This window comes from Dermacentor andersoni, chromosome 6, assembly GCF_023375885.2.
Source record: "Dermacentor andersoni chromosome 6, qqDerAnde1_hic_scaffold, whole genome shotgun sequence".
Classification (NCBI taxonomy): Eukaryota; Metazoa; Arthropoda; class Arachnida; order Ixodida; family Ixodidae; genus Dermacentor; species Dermacentor andersoni.
In genome coordinates this window covers 174,910,059-174,932,135 of record NC_092819.1, presented here as the reverse complement: position 1 = coordinate 174,932,135, position 22,077 = coordinate 174,910,059, and the positions used below count along the sequence as shown (strand labels likewise).

The 22,077-nt window shown below is 45.1% G+C and overlaps 1 protein-coding gene across 3 annotated transcripts in view; it reads right to left on the bottom strand.

The window, feature by feature from the left end:
* Mitf (transcription factor Mitf) overlaps window positions 1-22,077 on the bottom strand; it is a 325,695-nt gene that overhangs the window by 109,692 nt on the left and 193,926 nt on the right. For all 3 annotated transcript variants that reach the window (XM_055066826.2, XM_055066825.2, XM_050172275.3), the window contains exons 4-5: window positions 19,525-19,786; window positions 18,673-18,748 (exon numbers count right to left, since the gene is read on the bottom strand). In XM_055066826.2, coding sequence (XP_054922801.1) covers window positions 18,673-18,748; window positions 19,525-19,786 — 338 coding nt within the window. The remainder of the gene's footprint in view (window positions 1-18,672; window positions 18,749-19,524; window positions 19,787-22,077) is intronic.

The window sequence follows — 22,077 nt, the reverse complement described above, 5'->3', positions numbered from 1 at the left end:
AAAGAGCATGGTGTGAGAACCCCACACAACATAGCCAATGGTAGCGAGTTTATGGATCACCAGGGCACCTCCTGGTTTGCGAAGGTATGCGGACAAACATTCTTTTCATAATTATTTCAAGGAGTAAAGCATCTTCAAGACATTACACATAATACTGCACTCTAGCAAAAAATAGCAATTTGAAAATTACTAAATTTCTGCCTAGTACAACTAAAAACAGCCAAGCTCTTGCCCACAGACACTTCCAGATGCATACTGGTCAAGCAACTCAAATCTAACATAGTGATGGGGGAATGCTACGTAGTGTCCACGTCTGCTGCACAATTATTTTCTGTTGTTCGCATCTTTAATTCCGCGTGAACCAAAAATGTGCACAACGTGAGCAAGAAATTCAGGAGTTGAGGCTGCTGCTACATTCACGAGGCACACAGGGCAGTGAATACAGATAATGCATGAGCAGAGTGCAGCCAATAGATTTACTGGTGCTGTAGCAAAAAATGAAAATGTACACAGAGTGCAGAAGCGAAGGTGCACTTATCACGGTTGAAGTCGATGTCACAATGAGCGCTTGTTTTTACCTGCTGTCAGTTGGCACTTGCAAGAAGCCTGTCTCTTGGCCGAAGTTACTGCACAACCTTGTGTGGCAATAAGAATGGTAACTTGGATGACATTTCACATGTAGACCAAAATTGAAAGTCTTAACTGGTGTCAGGCGATGCCTTCTACTTGATTCCGTGTGGGTTTTATCATCCACCAATCACGGCCAGCCGATCCTATTGATAATGAAGTGGTCGCTCTGACCACTGGCACAGCTCAAAAAGCCCGAAAAAAAAATAGCATCGGAAAGGGCATCACTATAAAATTGCAGCCCAGAAGAAAGCCTCCATTGTCCATGCCATAATCATCGTTACATGACACCCACGGAATGAATGAAGTTTAATAATTTTGAGCGGCACTTAGCTACAATGACTATCCATGTAGCATTCTGGGAAAGTAGACTAGCATTCTTAAGAGGTGCAAATGTACTTATTGTACACGCAATGCGTGTTTATTATTCCATACACACTTTATTAGCATCCATCTTACCATAGGTACGTAGGATGCTACTGCTTTAGGTGTTGTTATAACAATTAGACACCCAGTGGCACATACCGTATATACTCGCATAATGATCGCACCCCTGAATTTTGTCGTCAAATTCGATTTTTTTCCCATGTAATGATCGCACTCCGAACTTGTCGCAGCGATATGTTATGTGCCAAGTCTAGCTAATGATGATCGCACTTACCATCCGTTGAATGCCCCGCGAACAACTCTTGAAGACATACCAAGCGGTCTGGTCGCACCAAACATTCTTAAGCAGATGCTCCATTTCATTCCTTTCATCACTTTCCGCACTTCCAAGAAAAAAAAACAAAAAAAAAACAATCAAATTTACCTTGGCTTTATTATTTGTAGGCTTCATAATGGTTTTGGTCAACAACAACAAAAAAAGTACCTTTCGATTCTTCCCGTCTGTGGGCACGCAACAAATCGCGAACGACGATAGTGGCCTCGTTTACACTGATACATTAGCAGTGTACCCTATTCATATGTCGACACTTGTAACACAGCTAAGATATTCACCCACCCTTAGAGGAAACGTGCCGTATTAGGACAGTAGTGAAGACAAATGCCAGTTTCTGCAGCATGCCCGCCATGTGTTTTTACGTCACTGGCAGCTATGCACGCCCACCTCTGTTTCTATCCCCTCAAAGTGGACATGGCTATGTTATTGTCCCAAGCTTGCTGATATTTACTATAATATTCCTTACTGATATGGAAGAAACTGTTCCAATGCACGTAATCGCGCAAAAATGCGCATAACGAAATTGCGTTCGGTGCGTTTGACTTGCTCCGCAGGCCGCCATTTTTGTTTTGGTGTCCCACACTGTTCAGCGGCAGTCGCCTGCTTGTTGACCTGTTATCCCGCATTTGCTGGGAAATGAAAAATTTTCTTTTTTTTCTTTTCGCATTTGCGTCAATTTTTTTTGACGAAGAAGTGTGACCATTATGCGAGCAAATATGGTAACCACAGACCCAAGTTGGCATTAAAGAGTTCACTGAAAAGCGGCAGGCACCCTGTGGCACATGCAGAGTGGCCCACGTGGGTTTTCAGCTGGACAGGCGGACAGACCTGATGCTACGCCAAGAATGCTGCGCGCGTTTTAAAAGGTTCGGGAGTGCACAATGAAGTCCCCTCCTCTAATGTCGGAACACCCTCATCACGTTGGTGCCATGTACCAACATGACTGTATTTGTCAGGTGCAAAGGAGGGAGAGGAAAAGCCCGAGAAGGAAAAGTGAGTGGTTTAGTTTGTGTCATTCTACAGCTTAAACTGCTGGACCAGTTGCAATGCTGTCTTTTTCGACTTCCCGCAGAATGAACTCAAATTCTTAACGTATACAGCTTACAGTGTACCCACGAGATGAAATACTGGTTATAATGCAGCTTCCGAAAAATCCTACGACAAGCAAGGCAGAGTGCATGCTTCTTAACAAGCTGTGCTGGCCGAGGGGAGAACGCCGAGGGCAATGCGAAGGAGGAGAGGGAGACCGGGCGAGCAAACAAAGAGTCTGCCGACAATGGGGCAGCAGTGTGCTGGCTCAGTGGGGGTTGCGCAGGCAACGAAGCGCTTTGCTCCGACCGCTTCTCGGTGGAGTGTGGTCTACACTGAGCATGTATGCATGCGTCACTCTTTGGCCGTTTAGTTTGTGTGTGTAAACCAGATACAGTCGCTGACTGATTTTTTTTCACACATGGACGAGTTTGCAAGGATGTCAGAATTAACGGGCATGCCATAAAAACGAATTTCGATGACAAAAGCAATTGAATTTTAACAACCCCACACAAAAATTGGTCGACGCCGTGAGTGTGTTTCAGGCCACCGCAAAGTGAAGGTGTCGTGCCTGCGGTCTTGACTCCGCAACGCTTTCAGCTTAAACTGTGTGCCGCAAGTTTATAAGTTCGGATCATTGTCCACACTCGAGCTTTCGCTGTGCCTACCAGTATGCACACAAACAAACTTTTGCTTTAAGCGTTCGCGATAGCTGACGGCTGTTCGCAGGTACAGTAGAAGCTTCTTTATACCTTTTGGAAAAAGACAGCAAGAAGAAACGTACTAACCACGTAAAGGTACGATCCGAAATAAGAAACAATTTGACAGACTCAATTATTGTTGACATCTATGTAATTCGAAGCGTCATAGAGATCGTTGCGGCACAAGACGCCGACGTGCATGCGTCGACCTGGTGGTGCTGTGTTCCGGCGGCCCGAGACGCATTTGCTTTTTTTTCCTTATGTGTGGTGTTTTAAGAGGGCAATGAGAAACTAAAACAGAATCACGCTGGCAGGTGACACGGGATGCCCACATTGCACTGCCTGCAGAAGGGAACAGCAGTGCATCGCCTACTAAAAGCGTGCAGTAGGCTACCAATGGCACTATGCCCCCTGTCCTGCAAAACAGATAGGTGGAGATGCTTATAACAAGTTTTTGCAGTGAATGTGACGTGCGACAACCCGGGCGGAAATTTACTAGTACCGGAATGAGAAACTGTGCGTGCTGTCATTTTTGCGTGAAACGGGCGGCTATAGTTCTTGATCACGCGTGCCTCACGCCTTTTCTTGTTCACAAAGGATCTAGCGGCCGGGAAATGTATACGATCACAGCATACAGCAAGGAACAGCAGTGCATTTCGGTTATCGCATATTAAAAGCGTGCACTACACCCCGACGGCACCCCATGCTGTTAAACAGATAGGCGAAGATGCTTATCGCAATAGAATCGATTGGCAGTGACAGCTGTGAACGCCGCGTGCAACGACTCCAGAGATTTGCTGGTACCGAAGTGAGAAACTGAATGCATGCCGGCGTTCTCACGTGAGACGAGCGGGCACGTATTGCGGCAAAGCTGCTGCGGCCAAGCAGCTATATACCGTGCCTGATCACACGCGCCTCGTGCATTTTCTTGTTTATATGACATCTAGCGGCCAAAAGGTGTATCATGTGATCGCAGTTTGGCCACGTACTGAATGTTGGTGCCGAAAAACTGTTTTTTTGGAACGTATGAACCGGTAAAAAATCAGCGTAACTCTATTGGGTTATTTTTTGTGTTCTCGATTGCAAACGTTCACCCCAGGAAAATGTACCTAACAGGAATGCATCAATTAGGTTGTGCTGTAGTTTGCTGTGAGCCCCGCTTAACACCAGATCTCTTACCAGATCTGTGTGTTTGTCTATAAGTACAAACATATATTAAGAGCGTGCCACCCGAACCCACTGCCACCTAGGCCTAATGAGTGCTGCCTCATAGGGAGTCGACGGCGAAATTTGTGGTTAGGTGCAACGACAACAAAATGCCTTACAGTGGTTGTATGGCACTTGGAAAACGGAGGCTCGCAAGCGAAAGTGAGGACACACACCGGACAGATGCGACTGCTTGGCCTACGTATCTTGCACGTCCGTAGCCTTTGGAGAATGATGTTTTGGTTATAGCGCAGTACTGCTTATAGTGCAGAAATCTGTGACTGGTGACTTTCACTATAAGCAATCTATGCAAATACACATTTTCCATGGGACCGTGAGAAAAAGCCTAATGCCCAGGAAACATATTACATGAACACGCTCTTTACCCTTTCGCTGTCGGACCTTTCTGGCCGTGACGCACACCCAGTGTCGGCTTGGTTTCAGGGAACGAGCATAACAGGGAATGAACATAGCAATTCATTTTTGAGTATGATTGGTATACAAATAACATAGTCAATGCAATATGCACATTTCAGTGTTCTGCAGCTGCTGTTAGTAAACATCATCATCATCATCAGCCTGACTATAAAATCCGTTCAACATCCGAATCTGACGATGCGGAACCCTCTTCCTCGCATGCGACTCTGTCCGAGTCCAAATCCGAGCTCGGCTCGTATTCTGAATCGGAATTGAGCCACCGCTCCGAAGAGCAGACGAAGCTCCCGCGCGCTCAGCCATCCGAAAGTAACCGCGCGCAGGGAGGATGCGCTTTCAGTCGCCCGCACAACGGAGAGAAATGAGACGTTGCGTGATCAAGAAGACAGAGGGAGATAGAAAAAGGCTAAACAAAGTTCGAAGGGCTTTACGTTTACTGCTGCAAGTCGGAAGCGAGGGTGCAGCAAGAGAGCGAAAGCAGCAATCGAGTCACTCTTTTCGTAGAGGCAACGGCACGTGCGCCTGAACTTGACGCGCCGTAGCAGAGACACCAACAGAAGAAAAATAAAAACCTTCAAACCAGCGGAGATGGCAGAACAACCCTTGATCCCATAACCACACGCGCACGACGCATGATCCAGTGAACGCGGAGCCACCGCGCCACTCAGCAAGGAGAAGGTGGGGAGTGGCAGTCGCACCGTACTCTTCAATAGATGGATTAACACAGATCGGGGCGAACATACGAACTTGTAGAAAGAGTCAACAGATGGCGTGGCCAATCCAGGAGCACCAGCTTAGCGCTCAGGCGTGAAATTTTGAACGCATGATAGAGAACGTACCGGTACATCAGTGACACTGCGGGGGGGAAGCGCGATGATGTACCGGTACGTCTGTGACAGCGAAAGGGTTAAAGTCACAAGAACATGCTCGTAACTAAACTTTGATAGCAGTAAAACCTTGCTAATTTACACCTTATTAATTCCAATTATTGGATAATTCGAACTGACTGTTGCAGTCCGGCCACGCATCATAGGCATCTATGAGTAAACAAACAACTTGTTGTTTTGCACATGCCTCAACTCCTCTAGCAATAATTTGAACTGCATGCCACCGAACTGCATGCCGCTTCGCAGTGATATTTCAGACTGCAGCTGCAAAACCTTTTTTGGCATAACGATAGGTGGTGGGAACAGCCCAAGAGCAGCGCATTGTCTGGATGTGTGGTGTGGTTGCGTGGTGTCCCCGGCAGTAAGAACAGCCGTTCTTCTGCATCTTGTGCGTTTCACCGTTCATGCTACTTTGCTGCCCCTTGTGTCGTGCCGGCAGGATCAGTCGTTAGGCCTACCATGCAATGCCTTCTTGCGGCAAAGGCTACAGCGCCAAAACGCTCAAGGAGAAGGTGGAAATCCTTCGTGAAGTGGACACCAGCAAGACGAGCAAACTCGAAATTGCCAAGTAGCACTGCATTCCAAAGAGGCCGCCCTCAACTTATGTAAAAAACAAGAGCGATTGAGGAGGCCTATGCAACCAAAGCTTTCGCCAGCTGTCGCGACAGGCTTCAGCCTGCGAAGCACCCAGAAGTGGAACACCCAGTGGTCACTTGGATAAAGATTAGAAGCCAGGATATTCCACCGAGTGGCCCAATAGTCATGGCGAAGGCAAGAGATTACGCGCTTAGCCCTAACATAGAGGATTTCAGTGCTTCAGAAGGCTGGCTACATTGTTTCCGGGAAAGGCATGAGATCATGTTTTGCGTTTTGCCTGGCGAAAGCAAGGATGTGAGCAGAGAGGTGTGGCACAATGATGCTTTGCAGGAGTATCTGAAGGCCTATCCACCGCGCGATATCTTCAATGTAGACAAAACCGCTATGTTCTACACGCTGTTACCAAGCAAGACAATGACATACAAAGGAGACAGCTGTGCAGATGGGAAGCGGAGCAACAAGTGCATAACCGTCTTGGTTGCAGCAAACATGATCGGGACGGAGAAACTGGCCCTCTCGTGCAGTGGTATGCTGCACTCTGACAAATGACAACATAATTGAGTAGGTAACTGGAGAAGAACCTCTCGTCGATGAAGATGACAAGGAAGAAGACGAGGCACTCGGTATCGCGGACCTATTTTTCAACTTCGAGAAGGGTGAAGCTGATACTCGGGCATCACGTTCGCACTTTGGAAGACAAACTGATGACCATCGCTTTCGAAGAACCAAAAGGTGATAACAGATTATTTTCATCTATAAATATTGCGAGCTACAAATGCTTTCTAGCAACCAAGTCTCAATTCTGGCTGTTTTTCAAGGACTTATCAGTTCAAATTCAGTTTAATTTGAACTCATTTAGCATGCCGATGAAATTTAAATCAGTGAGCCTTTGCTGTACAACGAATGTAACGAAATTATGAATATAACAAAGTACCCTATTTACTTGCATAATGATCACACTTTTCATCAAAAAGATTGATGCAAATTCAGTGGTGTGATTATTACGCGAGTTAAATTTCCCACGAAAAGACAATTTTTTTTTTCATCCCACATTTGCTGCAGGATGACACCAGGTCAACAAACAGGCGGCTGCCACTGTAACAGTGCGGAACACCAAAAACAAAATGGTGGCCGGTGCAGCAAGCCGAACGCGCATTGAAACGGTTTCTTCCGTGTCAGTAATGAATAATATTGTTAATATCGGCAAGTTTGCAGCAATAACGTAGCCATGTCCCCTTTGAGGGGACAGAAACAGAGATGGACGCGCTTAGCTGCCAGCGACAGAAACACATGGCGGGTATGCTGCGAGAACTGCGGCATTTGTCTTCACTACTATCCTAATACAGCACATTTCCGCTAAGGGTGGACAAATAGCTTAGCTGTGTTACAAGTGTTGGCAATGAATTGGGTACACTTCTAACGTACCAGTGTTAACGTGGCTACTACCGTTGCCGTTCGCGATTTGTTGCGTGCCCACAGACGAGAAGAATCGAAAGGCACTTTTTTCGTTGTTGTTGACCACAACCATTATAAAGCCTACAAATAATAAAGTCAAGGCAAGTTTGGTTGTAGCTTTTTTTTTTTTCATGGAAGTGCGGAAAGTGATAAAAGGAATGAAATGGAGCATCTGCTTAAGAATGTTTGGTACGTGCAGACCGCTTGGTATGTCTAGAAGAGTCATTCGCATGGCATTCGACAGCATTTGGCAGATGGTAAGGCACAATCATCATTAGCTAGACTTGGAACATGACATATCCCTGCGGCAAGTCCGGGGTGCGATCATTACACGGGAAAAAAAAAATCTAGTTTTGAAGACAAAATTCAGGGGTGCGATCATTATGCAAGTAAATACGGTACTTCATTTTTTATAACTTCTTGTCCTCAGTTAGAACCTCAATATAACAAAGTGCGTTTATACAGAATTTTGCTGCTGCCATAACAATACCAAGACAATATGTGTGTGGAAAAGTATACATCGGCCAAACGGGTCGGTGTGTAAACACAAGACTTTTGGAGCACAAAAGGTCACTGGGGGAAACATTCATTCTCACATTAAGGGGCACTGCTCACAACATGGGTGCTGGCCGCTTTACAATGATACCACAGTTTTATCGCAGCATAAGGATCAGCTAACCAGGAAAATAATCGAAGCCTTTCATATTCACAAGAGGGGAGAAGGTTGTATCAGTCAGCCATCCGTACATCTAAGCCATGGTGAGGTTGCCTTTTTGGAAGTGCACTAAAGAAAAAAAAAAAAAAAAATTGTGTGATAGAAATGGTTGTTAGGGGTGCAACAAGTACGATAGGATTGCACACCATGATATATAAGTGTCATATCTTTGACGCCCGAGTAGGCGCGAGCAAATGATTTTTAAAAAATGCCTTTAATCTTGCCTTGATTTTCTTTGACGCCTGAGGGTGCGCAGGTGTATAAATATGAAGTATGTGTTCTGAAATAAAATAGTTGCGGGTGCAGCGAGTGTCGTCTTTTCTTGTGTGTCTTCACTGTGTCCGTGTCGTTGCGCTGCTTCACCAGCAAGGTATGATGATTACTCACTAACTAGCCCAACTTTCCACGTTACTGTACACATATCCAATTTCTGTTTCGTTTCCAACGTTCCTGCCAGTTGTTGAAGGTTTTCCCCTGCTTGCTTCTGCCGTTGGAACGATTCTGCTGGCTGCACCATCTTTGTGTCATGCCAAACACTGCTCCTGCGATCACTATCGGCTGGCGACGACGTTAGGCCTAGCCTGCTCTCACCAGGTCCGCTGCATCCCGCATCGCAGCTGTCGCTTGAAACCGTCGGCAGGTGGGGCGGTCGTTGCTGTGTTTTTCGGCAGGGTTAAAGCACCTTTCAAAGTTGTAGCACGCTCACTTTCTTTTCTTGCCAAACTTGTTTCGTGTGGCAAACTTCCGACATTCAGACATCACTACACACTACACTAGCGGCTTTCAGAATGGCGTCGCAGTTCGCTTTTCAAGCACGTCTGCATGCCGTAGCAGACGACGCCAGCCGCCTAACCAATCGCAGGACTTTGTTTAGTCACGTGCACTGAATGGGCGAATGGGGTCGCACGCTGGGACTTCTTTCGGTGCGATATTTTTAAATAGCGAATAGGGGGACGAACAAAAATTTGGAGGGAAATTGAAGAAAAGTAGTTCTTTTCAATGTGACCAAGATGGCCATACGTCGTTCAGCAGCGGAGTGGCTTGAGAAAAGCCCCCTTTATATGCTTCTCTCTGTCAAAATATAGCTCGCGGCAACAGTTACATAAATTGATATTGCGGCTCAATGATTGATCCATGATGCCAGAAACTAGGTCAGAACATGTGGCAGTGTTTGTATATTATGAAAATATCACTTTCAAGAAACACATTCTTTTCGCGATTTTTGGTCTCCAAGACCCCCTGTCCCCCTTAAAATCTTCGCTGTAGGAAAAAAAAAAGGCGGCGGCACGGTAGCATAATTAGTGACTGCATAGTGGATTTGGCGTTGCGCTGCTTAACTCGAGCTCATAGGTCCAAATCAAATGGCAGAATTCGATGGGAACGAAACTGAAAAACACTCTTGTACTTCTGTTTAGGTGCACGTTAAAGAATCGCAGGTGGTCAGAACTGAACAAGGAAGCTCATAAGCATATCACCAGATGAATTTGTTAAAAAAAAAAAAGAAAAAAAAAGAAGGTAGCTGCGTCGTTCGGCTTTTTTCTAGAGGTGTGAATGAAAGAAATTATTCACGAGTCTGATTTCTGAGAAACACATGTTTCGCTTATCTTATAATTCACACCTAAATGTAATGCCGCTCCCGACTGTACGTCTGCTCAACTAAGCAGCTTCTGTATTATACACGGCTGCTTTCAGTTAACCTGTGCACTATCATAAGAACAAAAATGAAGCAATTAAAGGAAACAGCATGCCTCACATATATGTAGAGATATTTGTAGATCTGCTGCGTTCGTTGAAAAAGATAAGTGTGGTAACACACTGGGCACCCAATTTTAATGGGTTGCAGTCTTGCAGACACGGTGAGACTAAAAAAAAAACTTTTCCTTGCCTGAATGAAGTTTGCAGATGTACAGGCTGTCACAAAATGGCGCGTTTATATTGCATGACAGTTAGGAACTTGTTCAGCAGAACCATTTAGCAACCGTGTGTTAATCCTCTCAGGAACTGGTGCGCCTTGGCGCAACAGTCACGACTCTCCGGCAGCACAATCATCAGGAATAAGAGTCTTCACTTGCACTGGCCCCTCAGCTTCGAGATTTCAAATGTGCCGTTATTCACTACATTCGAATGCAAACGGCTATTTAATAATTTTTAATAGTGAATTGTGAAGTACAATAGGATCTCAATGGCAAGTACCATTCGATTATACTATGTTTCTACTTTATTTCACCTGCTGGCATATTGAAGGAGATTGCCAAACAAGCCACAGAGATTACTTTGGTAAAGACTTCCCGGTCTCCCCGATTCGGTCCGAGTACACCAGCAATATCTTGTTCCCAACACTGTTTTTCATATTAAAGTCCAATAATTGCCTTGATTCCTTTTCTCGGAAAGTCGATTGGTTCACCTAGGGCTGGTGCAGCTTTTAAAAGAAACACGCTCACTCCAGTCAGAAGTTCCGACTTCTTCAATCAGTGCAGTTAGAATATTTGACAATTGTTCTTTTATATACATGTCGTGGATATATATGTCTATGTACCATCAGATTTACCTAGAAGTGCATTGGTCATCTACATCTCGCTCCACGCAGTTAATAAACCTGGTTTATTTCAATATAATGTTGTTATTTTTTATCATTGTCCCTGATCAATATTCCACCATCAAGAAGCGTGCGTAAAATGACACGATATCAATAAAATTTTCTTACGTAGGTTCATCTTGCAGATAGGCGGATTCTGTGGCAAAAATAATGCGTTACTTTTAAAGAACTTAAAAACAGCAGTTTACCTGGCAAAAAGTACAATTGATACCGGCCGACAAGAGTCGCGGGCACGCCAAGGCAAGTACAGTTGAATCGCGCCACAATGAACACCGGTGCAACGGATAATTCTTAATTGCCTATCAGTATCCCATAGAAATTAATGCTTAAGTTTCTCTGCACAACTAGCCATTTTTGGTAAGCGTTTCCGCTTCAACGAAATTTTTGCGGTCAAAATCGAAACCAAAACAAGTGTTATTGGCAAAAGAGACGTCCAAGTCAAATCCAAAGCCATAGTAAGCATGAAATGACGCGATTGTAGTTTCACCATTTTGGCTTTTTTTCGTGGTCGCGTCACTCGCAGCATGTCTCTTCGACGACGATGAGCTTTCATCCGTGCGTGGGACAAGATGTCAATGCAAGTGAAGAAACGCAAAACCCTTTCCCTCGAGCAGAAAGCTGAAATCATCGCCCAAGTGGAGAGTGGAAGGAAGAAAGCGGCAATCCTTGAAGACTTTGGGATTCCGGCCAGTTCGCTGTCTACGATTCTAGGAAATAAGGACAGCGTAAAAAAGGCACTTGCTTCAGGCACATCTTCCAAGCACAACAAGGTGACGCGGCCCCTCCATGAAGAGTTGGACAAAGCGGTGCATGCGTGGTTTGTTGAAGCACGAGCCAAGAACGTCCCCCTCACCAGAAGCATCATCCAGCAAAAAGCCTTGAACTATGCGTGCCTACTCGGCATTGGCGATTTTAAAGCCAGTGTTGGCTGGCTGAACCGTTTCAAGGCCCGCCATGACATCATCAGAAAAGTATTGTGCGGCGAATTGATGTCCACAGACGTTGGAGCAACTGCTTGGAAGGTGAGCAACTGCCTCACAGGTGATGGACGCTTTCGATGTAATCAGAAATTTCGTTGCTGTCCGTGATGATGATGTCGCGATGGGTCTGCTGACTGAATGTGAAAATCCCGTGACGGCGTTGCTCGCCGTGAAGTGCAAGCAAGTCAAGCTTACAGATTTTTGCCGTCAAAAGTTTTTGCTGCAGCTTGGGCAATTATTTCTGCGTTTCATATCAAATTTTTGTGATAATGAAGTTCTGCGAGAACGAATTTTTTTGCGGGCACCGTGAATTTCGTTGTAGCGGGATTCAACTGTAATATCATAAAGAGTTTTGCTGTATCATAAAGAGTTTTGCTGCACAGACTTTTTGTGAGAGAAATTCGGTGTCCGCCAGTGTCTGCGCAACGAAAGCGCGCTTGCTAGCAGACAACGCACTTGACAATGACAGCAAAATTGAAGACGTTATGTTGTATAACCCATGCCTGAAATATTTATACGTAGAAAAAAGGCATCAATATAAGTTTGCAGTGGAAAGAAAGCACTATTATAAGAGCGTACATGTGCAATCGGTCTCGGAACCCACAGCGAAATTACGTTGAATATGCCGCAAAGCACGTCTCCGCCCCAATTTAGTTCGCTCGCAGCGCCCTTGCAAAATTTTTCCACCCACAGCGCCTCAGAAAGAGAGCGCCGTTCGGCCCACTCAACCAGTCTAGTACACTCTAATGCTAATACACTCTAATCATGTTCTGTATAAAGCCCAAGTACAATAACATCCTATCGTGCCCCTTGCACTTTGTGCTTTAGGTGCGAGTGAAAGTGTGTGAGGGTGAGACAAGAAAGATGGTGGCTTCACGAGTGCCACCTTTATGCGCAAGGAAATGAAAAAAGGCGGAGGGGAGTGCGTGCGAGGGTAAGTAGGTGCTTGCTTCGCGATTTCAGGCATGTGTCTCAAACGTTGCTGCGCATGCCTGTAAGCGCAGCCGAGCGCACCCTGCTTCAGAGGTAATCTGCCACTTGTGCCAAGAGTAGGAGTGCTGAAACGGTGTGGCATCATGTTAGCAGTCCTGCGCATTTAGTACTGGAGGTTGCGTAATCTCGAGTTTCGGTGACCTGTTGGAGCGACAGGCAGACGAAGCATTTGCTCCCCGCTGAGGGTGCTTTTCACAATAGCATTGTCCCAGTGCGGGTGGTGCTGCGGGAGCAGAGTGCAAGCAAAAGCGTGGCTGGCTTCGCTTAATTCGTGCCGCTGATGTGAAGATATAGGCGATGTAGCATGAAACCGTATCATTTGTCGCCGACTCCTAAATTCATCAAAATAAATTTTCTCATTCAAATTTGCTTTTTTGATTGCCTGATATTTCGGAAAATTCTGTGACTTCTTTCTTTACAAGAAAGATAGGTTGGCAATTGTACATTTTTTAATCTTTTTATTTTTTTTAATACCCTAAAGGCCCGATGCAGGCATTACATAGGGGGGGGGGGGGGATTCATCAAAGAAAACTTATAAATATACAATACAGGTTATAAATGGCTAAAGACAGAAATAAACAAGTTAAGAAGCCAGGTACAAGTTAATAAGAAAAAAATTATGGCTAGGAACAGGAACTGGGAAATTGCACATGTAGCAAATCCCACAAGACAAAACAAAAATCGCACCTTCAAAAGTTGAAAAACATGGCATCTAACATTTCATGGAACGATACGGCCGACACGCACACACTAAAAAAAAAAAAAAAAACGAACGACGCACATTATTTTACATTGGAATTTTCTATGTATGACCAAAGAGCTGTTTGAAATGATGTTTCAGCGATAGCCGCAATGCTAGAAGGAAGCGAATTCCACTATGATAGCCAGGACCAAAGGTGAGTATTTATATTGTTCTGTCCAAGCGGGTTTAGTCTCCTTCGTATGATCTACACGAGCCGATGTGTGTGGCGCCGGGAGAAGATGTGAACTTGCTAATGGTGAGAAATGCGTTGATCCACTGCGTAGTATGTTTGCATAAAAGGTGGACTTTCAACATACTTGCATAAAAGGTGGACTTTCAATACAACGAAATTTCTATAAAACAAAACAAATTGCTGATTTTACCTACGTCGTTAGTATATGGAGGTTTCATAGTAAGATTCGTTACAGCGCAACACAAGACAATGACAAAAGAAGGTATACAACGACGACACGGAGCTGTATATATGTTATATACAGGTAAGTTGGTAAGTTGGCAAGTATATATGTTAGGCATATCTTCAATAAAATATCAGTTGAGAGTCAGCGTCGTGTCGTCGTTTTATACTTTCTTTTGTCCTTGTCTTGTGTTGCACTGAACGAACCTTACTATGGATCCCAACCAACTGGCCCAACTTGCCATCTTGATATGGAGGTCTAACTGTATTAAAACCAAATTTCAATATTTTTACTCATTTCTGTGACCAAGCTGGCATGCAGGTGAGAGCAGCCAGAGTCCAAATATCGAACAATGTGCTGGCAAGTGTTTGAAATTTCCACCTTGACCGCACATGCCGTAAGACTGTTGGTCAGGAGTGTGCAGCTACGGTGGTGTACTTGCTTACAGATGGTACACTTTTTCTTGTAATTATATGCGTACATGTTATGTGGGAACGTTGCGGGAACAATGATGCATCCAAGGGGATTATAATCAATAGGTGCCTTTTGCTTGGACCGGGCTTCGGCGACGTTATACCCGGCAAAACGTATGAATGAGGAACGTATCAGGACGGTTCTAATTTAAAGCACGCGATGCATGTACTTAAGATGTGTAAAATGGTGTCCGGGGTCGTTTGGGCCTCTTAAAGCGTGGATGGGAGTGTTGACTGGTCAGTACTGAAGACAAGGAAGACTTCAAGAGTGGTGGTTAAAAAAAAAGTTGGAAAGAGATAGATAGAGCCAAGGTCGTCGCAGGCAGGTAGCTGCGCAATAGGTAATGAAGAAAAAGCAGACCAAAGAGGGATAGGCAACATGCTAGGCTGCAATATATGTGCAGACCCAATAGCTCAGACAGGCTACCCCATTTCTAAAGGGATGCCAACTGAAATCATCTCAGGAGGGACTAGGCAGGCTTACGAGTTACGTTACAAATTACTGGAGTCAGAAATGTGCATCTCATTTTCTTGTTGGCTATTGGTAGCGTTTTCACTTTGAAAATTATTTTGACCACTGACATAGTGGTGCCTTCCCTCTTCATGCTGTTATGATTGGGGGTTCAATCCCATCGCTTGTGATCCGTCGAAGGCCTCTCCCATACTTCTCCAACTACCCCGGTCATGTACTAATTGTGGCCCTGTCGTCCCTGCAAACTTCTTAATCTCATCCGCCCACCTAACCTTCTGCCGCCCTCTGCTACGCTTCCCTTCCCTTGGAATCCATTCTGTAACTCTTAATAACCATCGATTATCTTCCCTCCTCATTACGTGTCCTGCCCATGCCCATTTCTTTTTCTTGATTTCAACTAAGATATCATTAACTCGCGTTTGTTCTCTCACCCAATCTGCTCTTTTCTTATCCCTTAACGTTACACCTATCATTCTTCTATCCATAGCTCATTGCGTCGTCCTCAATTTAAGTAGAACCCTTTTCGTAAGCCTCCAGGTTTCTGCCCCGTACGTGAGCACTGGTAAGACACAGTTGTTATAAACTTTTCTCTTGAGGGATAATGGCAACCTGCTGTTCATGATCTGAGAATGCCTGCCAAACGCACCCCAGCCCATTCTTATTCTTCTAATTATTTCTGTCTCATGATCCGGATCCGCAGTCACGACCTGTCCTAAGTAGATGTATTCCCGTACCACTTCCAGTGCCTCACTACCTATCGTAAACTGCTGTTCTTTTCTGAGACTGTTAAACATTACTTTAGTTTTCTGTAGGTTAATTTTCAGACCCACCCTTCGGCTTTTCCTCTCCAGGTCAGTGAGCATGCATTGCAGTTGGTCCCCTGAGTTACTAAGCAAGGCAATATCATCAGCGAATCGCAAGTTACTAAGGTATTCTCCATTAACTTTTATCCCCAATTCTTCCAAATCCAGGTCTTTGAATACCTCCTGTAAACACGCTGTGAATAGCATTGGAGAGATCGTATCTCCCTGCCCGACGCTTTCTTTATTGGGATTTTGTTGCTTTCTTTATGGAGGACTACGGTGGCTGTGGAGCCGCTATAGATTAAAATTAAATTATGGGGTTTTACGTGCCAAAACCACTTTCTGATTATGAGGCACGCTGTAGTGGAGGACTCCGGAAATTTCGACCACCTGGGGTTCTTTAACGTGCAGCTAAATCTAAGCACACGGGTGTTTTCACATTTCGCCCCCATCGGAATGCGGCCGCCGTGGCCGGGATTCGATCCCGCGACCTCGTGCTCAGCAGCCTAATACCATAGCCACGGCGGGTGCCGCTATAGATATCTTTCAGTATTTTTACATACAACTTGATTCCGCAATGCCTCCATGACTGCCGAGGTTTCGACTGAATCAAATGCTTTCTCGTAATCAATGAAAGCTATATACAAAGGTTGCTTATATTCCGCACATTTTTCTATCACCTGATTGATAGTGTGAATATGGTCTATTGTTGAGTAGCCTTTACGGAATCGTGCCTGGTCCTTTGGTTGACGGAAGTCTAAGGTGTTCCTGATTCTATTTGCAATTACCTTAGTAAATACTTTGTAGGCAACGGACAGTAAGCTGATCGGTCTATAATTTTTCAAGTCTTTAGCATCCCCTTTCTTTAGATTAGGATTATGTTAGCGTTTTTCCAAGATTCCGGTACGCTCGAAGTCATGAGGCATTGCGTATACAGGGTGGCCAGTTTCTCTAGAACAATCTGCCCACCATCCTTCAACAAATCTGCTGTTACCTGATCCTCCCCAGCTGCCTTCCCCCTTTGCATAGCTCCCAAGGCTTTCTTTACTTCTTCCGGTGTTACCTGTGGGAATTCGAATTCCTCTAGACTATTCTCTCTTCCATTACCGTCGTGGTTGCCACTGGTACTGTATGAATCTCTATAGAACTCCTCAGCCACTTGAACTATCTCATCCATATTAGTAATGATATTGCCGGTTTTGTCTCTTAATGCATGCATCTGATTCTTGCCAATTCCTAGTTTCTTCTTCACTGCTTTTAGGCTTCCTCCGTTCCTGAGAGCATGTTCAATTCTATCCATATTATACTTCCTTATGTCAGCTGTCTTACGCTTGCTGATTAACTTCAAAAGTTCTGCCAGTTCTATTCTAGCTGTAGGGTTAGACGCTTTCATACATTGGCGTTTCTTGATCAGATCTTTCATCTCCTGCGATAGCTTACTGGTGTCCTGTCTAACGGAGTTACCACCAACTTCTATTGCACACTCCTTAATGATGCCCACAAGATTGTCGTTCATTGCTTCAATACTAAGGTTGTCTTCCTCAGTTAAAGCTGAATATCTGTTATGTAGCTTGATCTGGAATTCCTCTATTTTCCCCCTTACCACTAACTCATTGATTGGCTTCTTATGTACCAGTTTCTTCCGTTCCCTCCTCAGGTCTAGGCTAATTCGAGTTCTTACCATCCTATGGTCACTGCAGCGTACCTTGCTGAGCACATCCACATCTTGTATGATGCCAGGGTTAGCGCAGAGTATAAAGTCTATTTCATTTTTAGTCTCGCCATTCGGGCTCCTCCACGTCCACTTTCGGCTATCCCGCTTGCGGAATAGCCGAAAGCCGGCCCATGCCGTCGTCCAACTTATCCACGCTGAGGACGTTGATGAAGGGAAGGACTGCTTCTCATCGAGAACGAGGAATATGGGTTTATTTACAGTATTTATATCAGTCTAACGTGACTGCTTGAGAGAGAGTGTCCTGAGCAACTGCACAACAGCGGTTTATAAACACTCGGTCTTCCCCCGATACCCAGGTGACTGAATCGGCCGTGCAAACACCGTAGGCGAGTTGACCAGGCACCGTAGGGGAGACAAGGCACTGTAGGGGAGACGACGAGGCACCGTAGGTGAGTTGACGAGGCACCGTAAGGGAGACGACCCGGCACCGTAGGGGCATTTATTCCCCGAGCTGCAGCGCGCCTGCCGGCTGCCCATTGTCTGGCGTCTTGGTCGGCGCGTGGGAAGGGGTCTCAGTAGATGTTCTCGCGGGCTCAGTAACAATAGTTGGTCCGCCGAGCCCGTTTAGTCACAATGGCGTCTTCGTAAAACTCGGCTCCAGCGACGGAGAGTCGAGGACGCACGTATTGTTGTTCACACACAGTCGACTTAGTCCCGCCGTGGCTAGAGGTTTGCGGCGATGCTCCCGGAAAGTTGCCGCAACTGGCCAGCAAAACTTGCACTGCAGCTGGCCGTTCTTAACAATGCAAATGACATTTGCCACATTGGAAGCAGTCTCAAGGAAAAAAAGGAAAGCTGCGTGGGCACCTTATGGTGCAAACTTTCATGAAATGTGAGCTTTGCGTGTCAATGCTAGTTCATAGCCGATGCATTAGACTACTTGCGACAAACACACTGCTAGCGTGATGAACCTACAAGTCGGTGACCACAGAAGCCGGCCTCAGGTATAGAGGTGCTAAAATCCCATCATTTTCGAGAACCACGTGCAAGTCCTCTTGCATTTGTTTATTGGAACTTCACTCACAGTGATTCCACTCTGCACAGCGTTCATCGCTGACTCGTGGTGTGCCATGAGGAGAGCATGCTTACCTGTCATTTGTTCTTGGAAGCAAGGTGCCAAGCTCCTTGATGCGATCGTTTATGTTGAAGCGCCTCCGCCTTTCAACTGCACAGGGTAAAAAGGGCTCAGCTTAGTGCGTCATGACAGCATCACTGTGGAGCCAGGCGAGAAGGGAACATGGGCGTCAACAAGATAGACAAGCCTAGTGCACCTTACAACCATGCTTTATGAACTCGCATTTCCTTCCTTTTTTTCTAGATGGCCCCAGTCTCATCTTCATGCAACGATGTATAACTCATTTTACACTGAGAACATGACTGACATAAATGCAATGTGCAATTTTCTTGAGAATGTGCAACACGTGATAAACATAGGAAATCATAGCTGAACATTTAAGTCGGTGTTAGAGCACAATAGAGAACTGGAATGTAGAATTCATGTACCAAAATGCATGGAATGTGTGTCCACTCATTGTTGGAGCATTCTGCGAATGAAAACATGCCTTCGTTAGGTTGAATTCGCGTAAACAGTCCTTGATGTGATGTGGATACTATGAATCACTTGGATATCTCATTTGCCGCCTTGGACTGAGGCAGATGAAATGGAAACGCAATTTCACGAGTACACTACTGAGGCATATATGACCCCCTTGATGACGTAGTTTGTTAGAATGCATAGAATGAAATAGAAGAAGCTTGTTGAGACCCCCCCCCCCCCTCCTAAAAAAGAAAAGGAAGGGCTGAAGAGGTGATCTAAATGCTTAAGTCAACTTTATGGGTGCATGCGCTAGCAAAGACTAACTTTAGCCATGCGAACTGCGAACGCACAACATGGGACCAGAAATGCAGCTCTGTTTATGAATAAAAAGAACAGGGACACACTCATGTTGTGGTTGTCTTTCTTCTGGCGGTCCTTGGCCAGAGCGCGCAGGTCATTCTCGACCAGCTCTTCCTCCTTGACCAAAGCCAGGTCGGGAGGACACGAGGAAGACACAGCACCAGCTTTGGTCCCGCCTCCAGGCCAAACCTCCTCAAACTCCACCAAGGAGCTGGGCACGGTGGCATGGCCCCCCTGACCTGCACCTAGGCTGCTCAAGAAGTCCTCGCCATCAAAGTGGGACAGGTCATCAAACGCATCCTCAAACTGCAAGGAGAAAAAAGGAATAGAAAGCAGTGCACATGGACCAAGCTGAAATGCAAAGTGTGAAAGACTGCTGGGCACCAAAATGTTAACCATGCCGTGCAGTGATGCTTTGCCTGACATCTAGAACTTCCCGTGGTAAAGCATTGAGGCACATTCAGCATCTGCATGCCTGTTACCACCTAGACAGTTGTCCCAGCTCTAGCAAATTTTTTAAAAATCAGCATTGCATAAGAAGCACTCTCTTTCACTACACGCATACTGTCTACCTAGAAGTACTTCCCAATCCTTTTCAAAGGAAGACAGCAATAAATCTAGACTGGAAGTATGCGTAATAAAATGCATAATGTTTTCCAGAAAATTCATCAATGCTTCATGAAAACAAGATTATATAAAATTTGGAACACCCCAGCCAGTATTGAACCAGGCATCCTCTGAAAACTGACGCAGGTGTCACCCGTAACACCCCTTGCAGTTCACATCACAGTGTGCGAGGAGTCTCAAACCAGAATCAGTTTTATTCATGTCAGTAGTGACGTAATAGTTATACAAGGAATACAATAGAATCTCGTTATCGCATTATCCTACTTCACAAGATTATCAACAAGCGTATTTATGTTGACGCCCCCTTCTCTTTCACCAGTTCTTCAGCACGTGTCACGTGCTGTTCCAACCCGCTTAACATCGTGTCGTTTATGCCGTTTTTAGACAGCTACAAATTTTCATTTTTTCCTTTCACAGTTGAATTGTGGAACGATTTAGATGGCGCGTTACGTGAAATATCTGTTGATCATTTTGTGCGACAATTGCCAAATCATGTATCTTTTTCATGACACTGTACTGTTTTCTCTGTAAATCTTTACACTCACATTTGTAATTATGCACTTTCCTAATATTGTTTATGTATAATCTTCTGTACCACTCCTGCAATGTCCCAATTCATGGGATAGCAGTATTTGTAAATAAAATAAAAATAATAATAAATAAAAACGAAGTTGAAGAGGAAGCCAAAATTACTTTGTTCTATCCTTTACTTCGTTATAATGAGTATTGCGCTTTACTGTAGTATATAATATGAGTTAAAATAGACTCATTTATTTACAGGGATCCATCTTGACCACTTTTCTCGTTCCCCTTCCTGTTCTTGTCACATCAATCTTCTTCGCTGGAACATCACATCCTGCCGGACTTGAGTTTTCAGCCCTCCTGGGATGATAGGGTATGACATTTTCCACTGCCGCTATTTCAGTTTTTCCTTCCGGTCCCAAATAGTGTAGCAATTTCAATATTCCTTGATTGATGGTCTTTATCACTGCATATAGCCCAGAAAATCTTTACTTTGGTCCATCTAAACTCCTTCGGACTAAAACTATCTCCAGGCTCTATTACAGGCATCTTCGAGCTATATCGCAGATCGTAGTGTCTCTTCATGGTTGATCTGTAGCGTGTAGTGTGTCAGCGCCTCTTCCGTCTTGCGCCTTTCCTGCAGATCTACTTTTCCAACGATTCCAAGGTTGTAGTCTGCCGGTAGCCGAGTTGCTTCGCCTGATGCAGCAAAGTTAGGCGTGCATCCTAATCCCACGGTATGAGAATGGTCGCAGTGCCTGACTGCTACTTCCAAGGCACACTTCCATCCTCTACGGAAATCATGGTAAATTGCGATGAATGTTTTCAAGTCCCAAATAAGCCTCTTAGGCCGTTTTCTTCTCGATGGTGGGGTGCGGCTAATCTCGGGGCAATTCCTCTATCATGGGCCATTCTTGAAGCTCCTTACTGCAGAAAACTGGCCTGTTGTCGAACACCACTACCTTGACCTTGGTTTTCGTGAACATATTTCGCTCCAGTAAGATCAAAACAGAATTGGAGACTTCCTTTCCTAGCTTTGCAGCTGCCATGCATGTGCATTCATCTATTGCGACAAGGAATGCTTGAGTCTTACCGACTCCCTCGCCTCACGTTTTTATTTCAGCAGAATCTAGATGAATTACTTCAAATGGTACTTGGAAATGATCAGCGATGACCATTTGATTCCATCTTGGAATGAAATCATCATATTTTTCCTCCCGCTAACCCAGCTGTCTTAGCTTCACTAATCGCACTATGTGTGTGCCGAGCAAGAGTGGCCTCTTGGCATGTACGGCATTCTACATGCCTGCCTGATGTCCAAAGATTATGTGGCTTCATGAAACCGTCGATAGGACACATCAGAAGAATATGCCGAATAGTTGTGTCTGAATCGTGGAGGCAAGCGTGACACCATAAAAACTGCCTGCGTGTAGCGTGCAAGACACGGT